This window comes from Ictidomys tridecemlineatus, chromosome 4, assembly GCF_052094955.1.
Source record: "Ictidomys tridecemlineatus isolate mIctTri1 chromosome 4, mIctTri1.hap1, whole genome shotgun sequence".
Taxonomy (NCBI): domain Eukaryota; kingdom Metazoa; phylum Chordata; class Mammalia; order Rodentia; family Sciuridae; genus Ictidomys; species Ictidomys tridecemlineatus.
Genome location: NC_135480.1, coordinates 43,931,319 through 43,950,929, shown reverse-complemented (window position 1 = coordinate 43,950,929; position 19,611 = coordinate 43,931,319). Strand labels below are relative to the sequence as shown.

Sequence of the window (19,611 nt, the reverse complement as noted above, 5' to 3'; positions counted from 1 at the left end):
ACTATTCTCTCTTAAACCATTCAGTACTCATAGGAAGCTTTTAAGTTATTTTTATATCCTCACAGAATCTGAGAGACATAATGGGGCTGCAGAATCTCCCAATGTTCTTCTCTTCATCACATAATATTTCTAAGAGGATTGTAAGAGAAAAAAAGCCCAATATTTCTGTTTTCCTTGATATTGAGAAAACCACGTGGCTCTGTACTGACCCAGAGGAGGTGAGAAGGGCTGATGTAATCAAATCATGGCTCATGGGATTCAATACAAGAGGATAGTCTCTCCTTCTCTTCCCTGACTTCCTGGTCAACACATCCTGGAACCTTTTAGAAAAACCAGCATATAGGGTACCTTTGCTGTGATAGAAGAGTAGCAATTTGGAAGGAGTTCTGAGGCCTTGGAGCTTACAGCTCAGATAGAAAACACCTTTGTATTTTGTCTAAGAACTATGACAATTGGTGTCTGTGACAGCAGTCTGACTTTAATGAGTAAAGAATACATGTTCCCACAGGCCCTGTGTTGCAATGGCAGGGCCTCTTCTGTCTGATCATCATCTCCTACTGCTGCAGCTACAGTTATGGCCACTGGCTTTGGCACCTGCTCTTTGCCTTGTCATTTTAAATCTAAAAGGATGAAAATGATGTTTCACTATTGCTTAGGGTATTCATGCATTATTCTACCCAATTTTGTACATAGTCCTTTCATAGAATCTTCCTCAAATATTCAGATTGATTCATCTGCTTTGTTAGAATTTTCATATCCACAATGTTGAATAATTTTGAAATCAGGTTAACAGCACCTCATGATTGGAAGGCAATACCTATTTGTCATCTTGTTTTTTTCATTGCATGTTAGAATTGGCATTCTTTCCATTAAAGCAGATTTGTTTCTAAAATGGGAACTGAATTTTAGAATTTTTTAGCTGGGGAAAGAAGACAAGTTTGTACCTGAGTGAATGAGAGACTGTATGTGCTTGAGAGTTTACTTTCTATTGTCTTTAAATCCTGTGAAAAGCCTGTTATGTAAAACTTAGTATTTTCCCATTTTATGGAGGATGTGAGGAGTTGTACTAGAAGAAAGAAAGCTCTGGAAAACTCCATTCTGAAACCCAACAGTCAGAGATGCCAATATCTTGTTTTCAGAAGAAGCTTCAAGCATCTTGTCTTTTCCTGTCAAATTCCATGACCTTCTGTACATAACACCACAAGATTGAAACAAGGGATGTGCACTTAAAGAAAAAAATCACATTGGACATTGGTAATAAAATAATTTTTGCCTTTTATCATTTCCTTTTTTGTACGTTTTCTGCCCAGAGTTGGAGAATTTGCCAAGGATCAAGGGCATTAATGTTCAAATGATTGAGGGACCAGAGAGGACCCTTTTCTATCATGTACATGGGAGCTGCCTCCCTGACTTGGAGTAAAAGCTGGGAACCCAGGAAAACTATTGAAAATATTTATCCCTGAGATTTCCTGTACAGTACTGTGGGCAAATATGAAACAAGAGCCATGTAAGTTTGATCTGTTCCTGAGGTATTTCTTGGCCTCTGTTCTCTGCACTTCCAACCCAAAAAGTTCACCTCCTATAAGTTATTGCTATTGTGGATCCCTTAATTGTCAAGTATAAGACTAGGTAGCCATGTTAGCAATGTGGTGTTACAATGTGGGGCTTTGTAAAATATATGAATGTATCTTCAAGGATAATCATGTCTTGTTCCAATGTTTTGGGGGTATATTTCTTTATCAAAGAAGTAATGCATTGCTCTGTATAATTTCTTTCCCAGCCACATATAATTATAAACAAGGTGGATATTCCTGAATCCTATTCTCTATAGGCCATTACTTAGTATACTTTCCATTCTTGTTTCTTTTAAAACTGTTAGCGCTGAATAATAAATTTGTATTTATCAGTATGATCAATTATATCTATTGACTTCATTTATAAAATGTAAAGAGTATGGAACTAGAACATATAATTCCTCTTCATTGCACTTAATGAAATTGTTATTTCCTTTTGCATAGAGATTAAAATTTTAAATGTTCTTCTCATATGGCTTTCCATTTTATGCCTCATACTCCAGTCACCTAAACTGTTCATCATTTTTAAAAATTACATTTGAATTATAACAATTTTCAAATATTCAAAAGAGTTTTGTTGTTTCTTTCTTTTTCTTTTTTTCTTTTTTCTTTTCTTTTTTTAAGCATATATTCAACAGGAAAATTATTATGGGCTCAAATGTGTTACTTCCTCAATCCCTATTATGAAGGCCTTATTCAGTGCCTCAGAATAGTATGCTTTTTGAAGATAGAAATAGGTTTTTAAATTTTTCTTTTAGTTGTAGATGGACAGAATGCCTTTATTTTTATGTGGTGCTAAGGATCAAACTCAGTGCCTCCACATGCTAGGTAAGTGCTCTCCCAGTGAGCTATATATAGCTCCAGCCTCTGAAGATGGGAATATTTAAAGAGGTGATGAAATTAACATCAAATTATCAGGGTGTTCCTAATCTAATATGACTGGTGCCCTTATAAGAAGAGGAGATTAGGCCAAGTTACAGAAAGGGAAGACCATAAGAAAATATGATGGTAACATACAACCAGCAATGGGTGGGTCCTCAGGAAAAAACAGACTAATTCAACATTAAAATTGCAATATTTAAAATTCCAAAATTGTCAGAAAATAAATTTCTGTTGTTTAATCAAGAAAGTAATATAATAGTCAGGAATTTTCATTTTAATGTGACCTAGATTTGACTATGACCTTTTGGAGATTATCCACCAAAGGCTGGAGAATTCCTAGAGATAGCAAATAAAAGTTGAACAGAGAAGAGTTCCAAAGAGTTCATTATCAGGTACAAATCTTGAGAAAACATTGGACCCAGGAATCTTTACATATAGGAAGTAGGGAATGGATCAAAATTCTCAGAATTAGACAGAAATGGATATGGGAATCTGGTAGAAGCTCAGTATTAGATTATTGGGTAAAACATAAGAAGAAGCTGCTATTTCAGTAACGGGAAAACAAGGAGTGGGGAGTATTGCAGATCCCCAAGTGATGAAGTCTTTGATCAGTAAGTAGTGTCAGTAGCAGATGAGATGTAGATAAACTGACCCCTGATTTAACTCTGTGGTGTCATTGTTGATTTTGATACCATGGTTTCAGAGGGAGAGTACTTAGGGCCAAATGAGGCATGTGTACAAAGAGCTGGCAGGGATGGCTTGGACTGCCCGGACAGGTCAGGTCTCAACTGAAACAAAACCTCAGCCAAGGGGATAATTTAAATAGTGTTGGCATGCCATGCCAGTGTATAAATAGTCATTAGTATGTCTGTATCTAAAAGAGGTCATTAAAAATGAAGCAGGTAAATGGGTGGATTTGGAGAATATCATACTAAGCAAAGTAAGCCAATTTCCAAAAACACAAAACTTAATGTTCAGTGCTAAAAGCAGACCAATGACATCTTGGCTCAACATTCTTGACATATTAGGTGCAGGCAGTTCCCAGATCAGATCTCCAGCGGCCAGGTACCAGGTTTCCAACCTTCACCCATCCCTAGCAGTGGTAGCTGCCCAACACAGGTGTGCTGTGCTACCAGTGAGCTGTCCATGGGAGCCCTGGGGTGAGAGTTTTCTCAATTGGGAAATGCTAGGGGAGTGGGAGATGGGGCTAAAGTTGGAAACCTAACAGAGAGAGCAGGAACTGGGAAATCTCCAGGCAATTGAGAGGGAAATAGAGCTGGGCACTCAAGTCATGCGAGCAGTCTCAAAAAGAGACCCGTGAGGTGAAGTCTCCCTGCAGGGACTGGCAGGTGTCATTCCCTGCCTCTAGGTGCCCTGCACCTCTTCCCATCCTGGTTACCTCCACCCTCCAGAGAGTAGAGACACCAGCTTACAACAGATGACCCCACCTATTGGATGAGAAGAGAGGCAGGAAAGATGTAGATCTCTAAAGCTAGCTACAATCCTGGTTTCTTCATTCGAGTTGTTTGTTTGTTTGTTGTCTTTTCTTTTCTACCGCTCTATCCTTTTGTCCTCACATCCCCAACATATGTGAAACCAAGAACTTTGCATGAAAGAGAATTTTGAGGACTAGGTCTTCTGAATAATATAATCTAGAGGTGTTGTATATGCCTTTTTTTTCTTTTCCTTTTTTCTCTCTCATTTTTCTTTTCCCCTCCAAATTTTACTGTTTTAAAATTGATATTTTTCTAAATACATATGTGTGTTTGTTTTATGTACTCTACTGTCATTACAAGTACTTGCCTACCCTAAATTACCTCCTATCTATTCTCTTGCTACTAACCCTTTTCATTAGATTTCTCCTTCACATTTCCTAAGATATATTCACTCTATATCCTCACATCCTACCTCCTCCACATATCATACTATGCCCCACCCAGTTTATTTTCCACTATCAGAAACTGTAAACATTTTTACAAAACTACTGATTATATTTTAGATAATAATTAAATCCAACATTTCTTTACATTGACACTAAACTGAAAACATCTTAATAGCAACAAATTGTTCATAGATGGTATATTGTTGATATGGGGATCTGTTAACATTGTCCTTCCCCACAAAGAGAGTTTTTGAAACCCTACAAAAGAACTACAAACCTTTAGGGTAAAAACAATTACAATCTAGACAAACAGAGCTGGAAAGGAAGACACATGAGCAACATGAAAAGACAAGGGAAGAAAGTGCCCCAAATAAATGAAGTCACCACATCATTAGAATCATTGGCAGCAACATCAGAAGAAGTGACAGAGAAGGAGTTTAGGGTGTACATGGCTAAAATGTTCTGTAAACTCAAGGAAGATATAAGAGAGCAAATATAGGCAGTGAAAGATCACTTCGACAAGGAGCGACATAAACAAATACAAAAAGCAAAAGATTATCTCAACAGGAAAATAGAGGTTCTTAAAAAATCTTTGAAATGAAAGGAAAAAAATTGAAAGCTCAAATAAAAACATCACCAACAGAGTAGACCACTTGGAAGCCTGGACATCAGGCAATGAAGACAGAACTTATAATCTTGAAAAAAACATAGACCACATAGTGATAAAGCTAAGAAACCATGAGAAGAACATTCAGGAAATATGGGATAGCATAAAAGGACTAAATTTAAGAGTTATTTGGATAGAGGAAGGCATAGAGGCCCAAATCAAAGGAATGAACAATCTATTTAAAAAGATAATGTCAGAAAACTTTCCAAAGATGAACAAATTAGAAATCGAAATCAAGAAGCCTACATGACACTGAATGAACAAAATCACAACAGATTCACACCAAGGTATATTATAATGAATATGCCCAACTTACAGAATATGGAGAGAATTTGAAAAGCCACAAGAGAAAGGAATCAGATTACATATAGGGGAAATCCAATTAGGATAAAGGCATATTTTTCAACACAGACCTTGAAAGCTAGAAGATCCTGGAACAAAATATATCAAGCTCTGAAAAAAATGGATGCCATCCAAGAATCTTGTATCCAGCAAAATTAAGCTTTAGATTTTTTAAAATTTTTTCTTATATTGGCTACGAATGACATTACAATGATCTTGGAAATACATACATTTGAATCAATTGGGGTATAATTTCGCATTTTTCTAATTGTACAGATTTCAGAATCACACTGGTCATAGAGTCACCTATATACATACAGAAATCATAATTTTTATACTCTTATGCTGCCCTTCCTATCCCGCCTTCCCCTCCCATCATTTCTCTGTATCCAATCTAATGTGACATACATTTTTCTTTGTTTTTCTTCTCACAACATGATACATGTATTCTGTATAACAATGAGCGTCTCCTTCCATCTTCCATGCAACTCTGTTTCTCCCTCCTTTTCCCTCTCACCTCTTTTTCCTATTTAGTGGTAATCTTCTTCTCATGCTCTTCCTACGTATCTCATTTTGGGTCACCCCCCTTATATCAGAGAAGACATTCGACATTTGCTTTTTAGGGTTTGGCTAACTTCACTTAGCATAATCTGTGGTAATGTCATCCATTTCCCTGCAAATGCCATGATCTTGTTATTTTTACTGCTGAGTAATATTCCATTGTGTATATATGCAACATTCATTTTTAATCAATTGAACTATTGAAGGGCATCTAGGTTGGTTCCACAGTCCAGCTATTGTGAATTGTGCTGCTATAAACATTGATGTGGCTGTGTCCCTGTAGTATGCTATTTTTAGGTCTTTTGTGTATAGTCCGAGAAGGGGAATAGATGGGTCAAATGGTGGTTCCATTTCCAGATTTCCAAGGAATCTCCATACTGCTTTCCAAATTGGCTTCACCAATTTTCAGTCCAACCAAAATTGTATGAGTGTATCTTTTCCCCCGCATCCTCGCCAGCACTTATTGTTGTTTGACATCATAATGGCTGCCATTCTTACTGGAGTGAGATGGTATCTTAGCATAGTTTTAATTTGCATTTCTCTGATTGCTAGAGATAGTGAGCATTTATTCATGTATTTGTTGATTGATTGTATATCCTCTTCTGAGAAGTGCCTGTTCAGGTCCTTGGCCCATTTGTTGATTGGGTTACTTGTTTTTTTGTTGTTTAACTTTTTGAGTTCTTTGTATACTCTAGAGATTAGAGCTCTGATATTTGAGGGGTACAAATTTGTTCCCAGGATGTAGGCTGTCTATTCACCTCATATATTATTTCTCTTGCTGAGAAAAAAACTTTTTAGTTTGAATTTATCCCATTTGTTGATTTTTGGTTTTAACTCTTGTGCTATAGGTGTCTTACTAAGGAATTTGGGGCTTGCCCCCACGTGATGAAGATTAGGGCCAACTTTATCTTCTATTAGTCCCAGATTCTCTGGTTTGATTCCTAGTTCCTTAATCAATTTTGAGTTGACTTTTGTGTATGACGATAGAAAGGTATTCAATTTCATTTTGTTGCATATGGATTTCTAGTTCTTCCAGCACCATTTGTTGAAGATGTTATCCTTTCTCCATTGCATGCTTTTAGCACCTTTGTATATATAGGGTAGTTTTAATTTTGTGGATTGGTCTCTGTGTCCTCTATTCTGAACCATTGGTCTATCAGCCTGTTTTGGTGCCAGTGCCGTGCTGTTTTTGTTACTATTGATTTATAGTATATTTTAAAATCTGGAATCACAATACTACCAGTTTTACTCTTCCTGCTTAGAATTACTTTATCTATTCTGGGTCTCTTATTTTTCCAGATGAATTTCATAATTGCTTTTTCTATTTTTGCAAGGAATGTCATTAGGATTTTGTTGGGAATTGCATTGAATCTGGAAAGTTCTTTTGGTAATATGGCCATTTTAACAATATTAATTCTACCTATCCATGAGCAAGGTAAATCCTTCCATCTTCTAAGGTCTTCTTCTATTTCTTTCTTTAGGGTTCTGTAGTTTTCATTGTATAGATCTTTCACCTCTTTAGTTAGGTTGATTCCCAGGTATTTTATTATTTTTTTTGAGAATATTGTGAATGGGGTAGTTGTCCTCATTTCCATTTTAGGGAATTTGTCACTGGTATACAGGAATGCCTTTGATTTATGGGTATTGATTTTATATCCTGCCACTTTGCTGAATTCATTTAGTAGTTCTAGAGGTTTCTTGGTTGAACTTTTTGGGTCTGCTAGGTATAGGATCATGTCATTGGCAAATAGTGTTAATTTAAGTTCTTCTTTTCCTATATTTATGCCTTTAATTTCTTTCATCTGTCTAATTGCTCTGGCTAGTCTTTCAAGAACTATGTTGAATAGAAGTAGTGAGAGAGGGAATCCCTGTCTTGTTCCAGATTTTAGAGGGAATGCCTTCAATTTTTCTCCATTTAGAATGATGGTGGCCTGAAGCTTAGCGTATATAGCTTTTTATCATGTTGATAAAATTGCCTGTTATCCCTAATTTTTCTAATGTTTTCAACATAAAGGGATGCCCTATTTTGTCAAATGCTTTTTCTGAATCTATAAAGATGATCATATAGTTCTTATCTTTAAGTTTATTGATGTGGTGAACGACATTTATTGATTTCCATATATTGAAGCAGGATTGCATCCTGAGGATGAATCCCACTTGGTCATGGTGCACGATCTTTTTGATATGTTTTTGTATCCAATTTGCCAGAATTTTATTGAGGATTTTTGCATCTATATTCATTAGGGATATTGGTCTGAAGTTTTCTTTCTTTGAAAGGGTCTATATGTGGTTTTGGAATCAGGGTTATGTTGGCCTCGAAGAATGAATTTGGAAGTACTTCCTCTTTTTCTATTTCCTGAAATAGATTGAAGAATATTTGGTATTAGTTCTTCTTTAAAGTTCTTGTAAAACTCTGCTGTATATCCATCCAGTCCTGGGCTTGATTGGTAATCTTTTGATGGCTTCTTCTATTTCCTCACTTGATATTGGTCTGTTTAGGTTGTTTATATCATCCTGACTCAATCTGGGTAGCTCATATGCCTTAAGGAATTTATCGATGCCTTCACTATCCTCTATTTTATTAGAGTATAGGGTTTCAAAATAATTTCTAATTATGTTCTGTATTTCTGAAGTGTCTGTTGTGATGTTTTCTTTTTCATCTCATAAGCTAGTAATTTGGGTTCTCTCTCTTCTTCTCTTTGTTAGCATGGCTAGTGGTCTATCAATCTTATATAGTTATTCAAAGAACCAACTTTTAGTTTTGTCAATTTTTTCAATTGTTTCTTTTGTTTCAATTTCATTGATTTCAGCTCTGATTTTAATTATTTCTTGCTTTCTACTATATTTTCTGCTGATTTGTTTTTCTTTTTCTAGGGCTTCGAGATGTAGTGTGAGGTCATTTATTTGTTGGCTTTTCCTTCTTTGAAGGAATGAACTCCATGAAATGAATTTTCCTCTTAGTACTGTTTCATAGTGTCCCAGAGATTTAGATATGTTGTGTCTGAGTTTTCATTTACCTCTAAGAATCTTTTAATTTCCTCTTTGATGTTTTCTGTACCCCTTTGTTTATTGAGTAGCATATTTTTTATTCTCCATGTGATGTAGGATTTTTTTTCTTATTTTATCATTGATTTCCAGTTTCATTCCATTATGATCAGATAAAATGCATGGTAGTATCTCGACTCCTTTGTATTTGCTAAGAGTTGCCCTGTGACATAATATATGGTCTATTTTTGAGAAAGATCCATGTGCTGCTGAGTAAAAAGTGTATCTGCTTGATGTTGGGTGGTATATTCTTTATATGTCAATTAAGTCTAAGTTATTAATTGTATTATTGAGCTCTATAGTTACTTTATTCAACTTTTGTTTGGAATATCTGTCCAGTGGTGAGAGAGGTGTGTTCTTACTTAGAAGTAAGAACATCAGACAACAAAGACAAAGTATTTAACTTGAAAAGTACATAGCTCAGTGAGAATGTTAAACCATGAGTAGAACATCCAAGAAATATGTGATAACATAAAGAGACCAAACTTAAGAGTTATTGGGATACAAGAGGGTATTGAGGTCCAAACCAAAGGAATGAGCAATCTGTTCAATGAAATAATACTAGAAAACTTCCCAGATGTGAAGAATGAAACAGAAATCCTACAGGACGCCAAATGTACAAAATCATAAGAGATCCACACCAAGACACATTATAATGAAGATGCCCAAAATACAGAATAAGGAGAGAATCTTAAAACCCACAAGAGAGAGGAAGCAGATTATATTTAGGGGTACACGAATCAGGATAATGGCTTATCTTTTAACACAGACTCTGAAATTTAGAGGATCCTGGAACAACATATTTCAAATGCTGAAAGAAAATGGATTCCAACCAAGAATCGTGTATCCAGTGAAATTAAGCCTCCATAAAATCTTCCATGATAAACAAAAGTTAAAAGGATTTGCAGCTAGAAAACCAGCTCTTCAAAACATCCTTGACAAAACATTATAGGAAGAGGAAATGAAAAATAACAATAAAAATCAACAGTGGGAGGTAGTACAGTTAAGGAAAAACTAATCAAAGAGGAAAAACAAATCATGTTAAGTAACATAAATAAACAAATATGGCTGGAAGTACAAACCATATCTTAATAGTAACCCTAAAAGTGAATGGCTTAAACTCACCAATCAAAAGACATAGGCTAGTAGACTGGATTTAAAAAAAAAAGATCCAACAATATTCTGCCTACAGGAGACTTACCTGATAGAAAAAGACATACACAGAATGAAGATGAAAGGTTGGGAACAATCATACCACTCATATGGACCTCAGAAGCAAGCAGGAGTGTCCATACTCATATCAAATAAAATAGACTTCAAGCCAAAGTTAATCAAAAGGGATAAAGAAGAACAATACATACTGCTGAAGGGAACCATACACCAACAAGACTTAATGATCATTAATATATATGCCCCAAACAATGATGAAGCTATGTTCATCAAAAAAAAAAAAAACTCTTCTCAAGTTCAAGAGTCAAATAGACCACAACACAATAATCATGGGAGGCAAGCCTTAGATTTGAAGATGAAATAAATCCTTCCATGAAAAACAAAAGTTAAAAGAATTTATAGCTAGAAAACGAACACTACAAAACATCCTTGGAAAAATATTCCATGAAGAAGAAATAAAAACCAACAATAAAAATCAGCAGAGGGAAGTAGTACCCTAAAGTATCTAATAGAAGAAGAAAATCAGGTCAAGATATATAACAAAAATAAACAAACAATTTTGGGTATACACACCATGTCTCAATAGTAACCCTGAATGTTAATGGCTTAAAATAACCAATCAGAAGACATAGGCTAGCAGATTGGATTAAAAACAAAAGACCAACAATATGCTGCCTGCAGGAGACTAATCTGATGGGAAAAGACATACACAAGCTGAAGGTGAAAGGTTGGGAAAATCATACTACCCACATGGACTGTGGAAGCAAGCGGGGGTTCCCATCCTCATATCAAATAAGGTAGACTTTAAGCCAAAGTTAATCAAAAGAGATATAGATGGACGTTACATACTATTCAATGGAATAATACATGAACAAGACATAGCAATCATAAAATATGCCCCCCCCCCCAAATGGTGCAGCTATGTTCATCAAACAAATTCTTCTCAAGTTCAACAGTCAAATTAATCACAACATAGTAATCTTGGGTGACTTTAACACACCTCTCTCACCACTAAATAGATTTTCCAAACAAAAGTTGAATAAAGAAACTATAGAACTCAATAATATAATCAATAGCTTAGACTTAATTGACATATATAGAATATTTCAACCTGATAAGAAAATGGATACATTTTCTTCTCAGCAGCACATGGATCCTTCTCTAAAATAGACTCTAAAATAAACTATGCGATGAAGCAACTTTAAGCAAATAAAAAAAGTAGAGATACTACCATGCATTTTATCAGATCATAATGGAATGAAATTGTAAATCAATGATGAAATAAAAAATAAAAATTTCTCCAACACCTGAAGACTAGACAATATGGTACTGAATGAAAACTGGGTTGCAGAAGACATCAAAGAAGAGATTTAAAAATATTTAGAGGTAAAGGAGATTATTAATACATCATATGAAAATCTCTGGGACACTATGAAAGCAGTTCTAAGAGGAAAGTTCATTGCATGGAGTTCATTCCTTAAAAGAAAAAAAGTAAACAAATAAGTGACCTTACACTACATCTCAAAGCCCTAGAAAAAGAAACAATCAACGCAAAAGCAGTAGAAGGCAAGAAATAATAAAATTAGAGCCGAAATCAATGAAATCAAAACAAAAGAAATAATTGAAAAAATTGACAAAACAAAAAGTTGGTTCTTTGAAAAAATAAGTAAAATTGACAGACCCTTAGCCATGCTAATGAAGAGAAGGAGAGAGAGAACTCAAGTTACCAGCATATGCAATGAAAAAGGTAATATCACAACAGACAGTACAGAAATACAGAGGATAATTAGAAATTATTTTATAAACTTATACTCCAATAAAGTAGAATCTATTGCAGGCATCAACAAATTTCTTAGGTCACACAACTTTCCAAGATTGAATCAGGAAGATATACACAATTTAAACAGACCAATATGAAGTGATGAAATAGATGAAGCCATCAGAAGCCTACCAACCAAGAAAAGCCCTGGACCGGATGGATACACAGCCAAGTTCTACAAGAATTTTAAAGAAGAACTAATACCATAGTCTTCGATTTATTTTAGGAAATAGAAAAAGAGGAATCACTTCCAAACTCATTCTATGAGGCCAATATCATCCTGATTCCAAAACCAGGCAAAGAAAACTTTAGACCAATATCTCTAATGAACATAGATGCTCAAAAATTCCCAATAAAATTCTGGCAAATTTAATATAAAAACATATAAAAAAGATTATGCACTATGATCAGGTGGGATTCATCCCAGGTATGCAAATTTGGTTCAACATAAGGAAATGAATAAATGTAATTCATCACATCAATAGACTCAAAGATAAGAATCATATGATCATCTTCATAGATCCACAAAAAGCATTTGACAAAATACAGCACCCTTTCCTATTCAAAACACTAGAAAAACTAGGGATAACCTAAACATATCCCAATATTGTAAAAGCTATCTACACTAAGCCTCAGGTCAACATAAGTATAAGTGGAGAAAAATTGAAGGCATTCTCTCTATAACTGAAACAAGATAGGGATGCCCTCTTTAACCACCTCTAATCAACATAGTTCTTGAAACACTCACTGAAGCAATTAGACAGATGAAAGAAATTAAATGGAGACAAATTGGAAAAGAAGAACTTAAATTAGCAGTATTTGATAATGATATGATTCTATACCTAGAAGACCCAAAAAGCACCACCAGAAAGTTTCTAGAACTAGTAAATTAATTTAGCAAAGTAACAGGTTATAAAATCAACACCCATAAATCAAGAGCATTTCTGTATGTCAATGACCAATCCTCTGAGAGAGAAATGAGAAAAACTACCCCATTTACAATAGTCTCAAAAAATAAAATAAAATACTGGGGAATCAACAAAAGAGGTGAAAGATATATGCAATGAAAACTATAGAACTCTAAAGAAATAAATCAAAGAAGACTTTAGAATTTGGAAGGATCTACCTTTCTCTTGGATACACAGAATTAATATTATCAAAATGACCATACTACCAAAAGCACTATACATATTTAATCCAATTCCAATCAAATCCCAATTGCATTCCTCATAGAAATAGAAAAAGCAATTATGAAATTCATCTGGAAAAATAAAAGACTAACTAAATAGACAGAATAACTAAAGCAATCTTTAGCAGGAAGAGTGAAGCAGGTGGCATCACTATACCAGACCTTAAACTATACTACAGAGCAATAGTAACAAAAACAGCATGGTATTGATACCAAAAGAGACTGGTAGACCAATGGTATGGAATAGAGGACACAGAGACTGACCCACAAAATTAGAATTATCTTATATTAGACAAAGATGCCAAAAACATGCATTGGAGGAAATAGCCTCTTCAACAAATGGTGCTGGGAAAACTGGAAATCTCTATGTATCAAAACACAATTAAACCCCTATCTCTCACCATGCAAAAAACTCAACTCAAATTGGATCAAAGACCTAGGAATTAAACCAGAGACTCTGTGTCTAATAGAAGAAAAAGTAGGCCCTAATCTTCAACATGTGGTATTAGGCCCCAACTTCCTTACAAAGACTCCTAAGCGCAAGAACTAAAACCATGAATCAATAAGTGGATGGACTCAAACTAAAAAGTTACTTCTTGGCAAAAAAACATCTATGAGGTGATTAGAGAGCCTACATCTTGGGAGCAAATTGTTACCCCTCACACATCAGATTGAGCACTAATCTCTAGGTTAAATAAAGAACTCAAAAAGCTAAACACCATATAAATAAATAAATAAAAACAAAAAACCCCCAAATAACCCAATCAATAAATGGACCAAGGACAAGAACAGACACTTCTCAGAAGAGGACATTCAATCAATCAACAAATATATGAAAAATGTTCATCATCTCTAGGAATTAGAGAAATGTAAATCAAAACTACTTTAAATTATCATCTCACTTCAGTCAGAATGGGAGCTATTATGAAGACAAGCAACAATAAGGGTTGGTAAGAATGTCGGGGCAAAAGGCACACTCACTCATACAGTGCTGGTGAGACTGCAAATTGGTGCAGCCAATGTGGAAAGGGAGATTCCTTGGAAAAATTGGAATGGAACCACCATTTGACCCAACTATCTCTCTCCTTGGTCTAAACTCAAAGGACTTAAAAACAGCATACTACAGGGACACAGCCACATCAATGTTTATAGCAGCACAATTCACAATAGCTACACTGTGGAGCCCATCTAGATGCCCTTCAATAGGTGAATGGATTAAAAAAGTGGCATATATACATAATGAAATATTACTCAGCAATAAAAGACAATAATATCATGGCATTTGCAGGTAAATGGATGGAGTTAGAGAAGACAATGCTAAGTGAAGTTAGCCAATCCCCCCAAAACAAATGATGAATGTTTTCTCTGATATAAGGTGACTGACTCATAGTGAGGTAGAGAGAGGGAGCATAGGAGGAAAAGACAAACTCTAGGTAGGGCAGATTGGTGGGAGGCGAAGGGAGGGGGCAGGATGTTATCAAGGATGGTGAAATGTGATGGACATCATTATCCAAAGTACATATATGAAGACAAGAATTGGTGTGAACATACGTTAGATACAAATAGAGATATGAAAATTGTGTTTTATATTTGTAAGAAGAATTGTGATGCATTCCACTGTCATTTATTTAAAAATAAAAGCAATTAAAAATAAATAAACAAATTTATTTAAAAAAGAGAAAATGAGTCAGAATTACATATTCTGAAAGCAAAGAGTAATAGGGATGATTTAAAAATAATATAAAGCCCAAGTAAATATAATATTGTAGTGAAAATGTGTAACAATGAAAAATTCTGGAAAATGAACTTCTAATGCTCTCACTTTGTCTATTAAATTTACCTTAATTTTGATATTAAGAAAGTATTACTAATTGGGCATTATGTAAAATTGTGGATGTGTAACCGACGTGATTCTGCAATCTGCATTTGGGGTAAAATTGGGAGTTCATAACCCACTTCAATCTAATGTATGAAATATGATATGTCAAGAGCTTTGTAATGTTGTGAACAACCAATAAAAAAAATAAAAAATTAAAAAAATAAAAAAAGAAAGTATCAACTATTATTATATTTGTTATCATAAAATTTAGTACATTTATTATTAGAAAAATATTGGTATTTTATGGTAGGAAATGAAATTGCTCTTGATTTCTTTTTCTGCAATTTTCATTGTTAATGTTGAGAAATATTGCTCATTTTGTGTTACAATTTTGTATTTGCAACTTTATTGAATTTTATATCAATTCTATCACTTTTTGTAATGAAATTTAGAATTTTGCTACATAGGACCATTTCATCAGAAAGCAGTGACACCTCTATTGTTCCTTTTTATAATCCTTTTTCTGGGCTTGCCTCACTGCTCTGATAAGACAAATATACCAAAATTCTTTTTTTTTAGAGAGAGAGAAAGAGAGAGAGAGAGGGAAAATTTTAATATTTATTTTTTATTTTTCGGCGGACACAACATCTTTGCTTGTATGTGGTGCTGAGGATAGAACCTGGGCCGCATGCATGCCAGGCAAGCACGCTACCACTTGAGCCACATCCCCAGCCCCCAAAATGCTTTTTAATATACTAATTTCCTGAGTTGTTGTTATGCAGGTAGGGACTCTGTCTTCAAAACTGACAGAATTCAGCAAGATATACTGTACCAGATTTCAGTCATTCATAACCAAGCTTTCTCTCTGCATCAATGTCCCAACACACAACACAAGACTAATTGCTAATAGCATAGGCAGAGAGAGATAGGAGATCATTATTTTCTATAAGTTCAGGTAGAAAACAGTAAAAAATAAGAGGTTAATAATTTTGTGCACATCCTTTTTCCATTGGAATGAATATGTCAAAGAAAAGCCTTAGTGAAAAAGACTTAGATGAAGATATGATGAGACATTTATTGAAAATATAAAAAATGAATTGGGGCATTCTTACATAAGATTGGTTTCCATAAGAGAAGGAAGAAAATCCTAGTTAACATAAACCCATTGGATGACATGCAAGAATTTCAGGGGCAAAAGGCTTAGAGGAGAGCAGATATCTGTCGATTGTGGCTGGGCATTGTTGGCTCTTGAAGGCACATCTGAAGGACCAGAGCAGAGGGTCTTCATCCCTGTTCCACTCTGCTGCCTGACATCTCCAGGGTTCCCTGGGAAAGGCTGCCTCCACATTCACCCTCATCAGGAGTGTCCTGCAGAGCCCTCTCAAGCACCAGCATTAGGTTCCACCTCTGAACCCGCTGCCGATAGGAGCCAACAAAGAAGTAAATGATGGGATTGGCAGAGCTGTTAACACAGGACAAAATACTTGAAACCATATAAAGGCAATAATGTACATAGTAACTATAGTCAATCCTGTAATACAGGAAAAAGAAGACACCAAAGGGCAGACCACATAAGAGGAAAACCAATACTGTGAGCATAATGGTAACACTGAGCCTGTTAATAGGCTCCTTCTGGGATCCACAGAGCATGCTACCCAGCAGGGCCAGGCTAGACACTGAGAGAACCACAAATAAAAGAACAAGCCATGCAGCTATAGTAAATGCAACTTTTTCACAAAGAACTAGATTTGTAGGAAGATATAAACAAACAACTGCTTCTAGGATGCTCAGAAACATGGACAGGGCCCAAAGCAAGGCATATATGACAGCTGATGGGTGTCTTGGGCGATGGCAGTGGTACCAAATGGGCCATAGGACTGACAGGCAGCGCTCAGTACTAATAGCGCTCAGCATGCTCAGGCCTGCAATGTAGAAAATGTTTGTCCCAGTTTGTATGATGATATGTATACGGATGGAAATGTGAAGGAAGATTCTGATGACTTCTGTATGTATGACATCAGCGATATGGAAGCAGAGATAGAGGAAGTCAGCCACAGCTAGGTTTAGGATGTAGGTGTAAAATGTATTTCTGTGCATGCAGAAACCCAAAAACCAGATGACAGATGCATTTCCAATCAGCCCAACCAGGGTAATGATGAAGGTCAATACTTTGGGAGTCAGATTATCAATGTCACAGATTGGAGGAAGGTCTTCATAACTTTCATTGGTTGGTGTGGCTTCTGTCATCCAGGCTGTGAGGGTTGGGTCCAGGCTCCTAATCACTTCAGTGGTGCTCCTGGAAACACAAAGGAGACTTGAGCACTCGCAGCAATAGCTCAGATATCAGGACCACCCTACAATGTGGAGATTACTATATCCATTTTAAAGAGAAGGAGAACAGAGGATTGCATAGGTGAAGTCACCTATCCACAGCAGGGGATTTATGAAATATGAAATTAAATCCAGTAGTTATTGTGTGAACAGCTGGAGTTCTCTGACCTAAACCTAAATGACAAGGAAATATGCTATAGTCTGGACACTCCCACTCAGAGTGGGAACAGTACCATGATGACCTGGGATAGTTTTCTCTCAGGTGCTGGAATTGATACAGACACAGAGGTGATTATAACATCCCCATCACAAAGAGGGTTTCACTCAAGGAGGTAAAAGAAGACCTAGCTTTATGGCTACTAGGATAATGTGAGCTTTTGCTAAAACAGGACTGAGAATGACTGGGCATAAACATAGCTCAGTGTGTCAGGCATTGAAGACAGGTTCACTTTTTAATCCCCAGAGCTGAGCTCTATGGGTGTCCCACATGCCCTCAATATCTATTTAATGACTGAATACATGACAGTGCAGGATCATGTGGGTTAAATGGAAAATAAAAGTGAAAATATAATGAAAGACCTTAACACACACATGATGAAATGAAGAAAATGCTATCCATCACAACCTCAATGTGAGCAGTATTGGGTGTAGTTAGAATTATTTCTATGTGACCACGTAACTGATGTTGACTACTGATGTGCCTTTGGAGTGTAGATTCATGGTGGCTTTGTTTAGCACCAAGAGGCTTTTGGTGCACAGTGCTGGGTGGTGTGGTGGTGTCAGATTTGTATCTCAGCTAAATTTCTCAACAGTATAGAACAGGAGGGTGTGAATGTGGGTGAGGTGTGAGTGTCAATGAAAAGATGTATTTAAAATAGGAGAATAACTATGGAGGATTACAGTAGTGTGTACAATATGAACTTACTCCATTCCCTACTAGGAAATTCTCAATAACATTTCCTTCTTGATGAAAGATTTTGTGTGAGAAGAGTATATGAAATGAAATTAAAAGTGAGCATGTCTTGAGGTCTAAAGAGAGATTTTACACTTGAGGTGTAAAAAATGTGTTTTTGAAGCACATTTCAAACAAGTAAAGGGATCCACTCTTATCTTAATGATTAACATGAATTAATTTAGAGTGCATCACATAATTTCTCCTTGAATCCTCTCAAAAGCTGATAAGGTAAGAATTTCTATCTGTCCCATTTTTATAGAGGATGAATTGCACCACAAGCAGGATGAATGATTAAACCTGGTATCACACAGTGTGGATTCCAGCACCTCAGTTCTACACCTTTTGAACCCACCACCACACTGTGTTAATTATATGTGGATGGGAGAAAACCAGAGAAATAAATCCCAAGTTAATCTCAGATGGCAGTCAAATTGTGAATAAAATGAAATATAGCCTAAGAACAGTTCAGAAACAGAGAGGAAGTGAAGCCCATCAAATATGGCACAGAATGGAAATGGGTAGGAATCAGGAGCAAATATGAGAATTCCCAAGCCCTTTGCTGTCTCACAAGGGTAGCTATGACTTCACAATATAGAGGACACAAAGGGGCAGGAGGCCTCCAAGGGGATAGAGGGCACCTTCTCCTCTGGGCTTGCAGAGAGGCATTGTGATGTGAACATATCCATAATGAATTTTCTTGGTTAGACAATTTTTATCAGTATTAGTTGATTTTCACAAGAAACAGGAGGAAAAATGGAAGTACTGGTATCCTGACTGAATGCAGTTTCCACATTTCTCTTTAGGGTACAGTGTTTTTGTCTTTGCTATCAACCCACTCAAGGCATATCTTATTTTCTGTATGTACTACTCTACCCCAATATTTAGCATGTTTTCTTTATTGACCATCTGTTATAATATCCTCACCTAACACAAAAAGAAAATGAGGCTCAAACAAACCAACGTTGCAGAATCATATCTTTAAGAGGAGGTCCAATTTCAGCCCCTGGTCTCCTGGAACACTACCTGATAATTTGCCAGTCTTCTCTGCCTCATGAGAGATAAATCAGAATGGGAAATGATCGAATTAACCCCATTTTAAACTCAAAGTAGGAGCTTGAGTACCCAGTCTTCAGAAGGATGATACTGTCTCCTGCCTTTCCCTGACCCTCTCCAGGTAGAACCCTACAGTAGAAACACAGGGATGTTAACCCAGAGCAAACCCCATACATAACAGGAATTTTGACTCTTCTTACCTTCCTGCCATTCTCCTGTGCAGAGGTGGAGAGCTGAGCTGAGTCCAGAGGTGGAGAGTTGACAGGAGAGAGTCTTTCTCAGATGAAGTGACACCAAGGTATAATTCTTTGTTCTCCAAGTG

General features: G+C 36.0%; 1 protein-coding gene across 1 annotated transcript; it reads right to left on the bottom strand.

The window, feature by feature from the left end:
- Window positions 1-16,234: 16,234 nt before the first annotated feature.
- Window positions 16,235-17,197, bottom strand: LOC101967765 (mas-related G-protein coupled receptor member X3). The gene has a single exon (XM_005326844.3). It carries the CDS (start codon window positions 17,195-17,197, stop codon window positions 16,235-16,237), a length of 963 nt encoding a protein of 320 aa, XP_005326901.3.
- Window positions 17,198-19,611: the final 2,414 nt, after the last annotated feature.

Coding starts and splice junctions, on each gene's coding strand:
- LOC101967765 (XM_005326844.3), bottom strand. CDS start 17,197: ATGACAGAAGCCACACCAACCAATGAAAGTTATGAAGACCTTCCTCCA.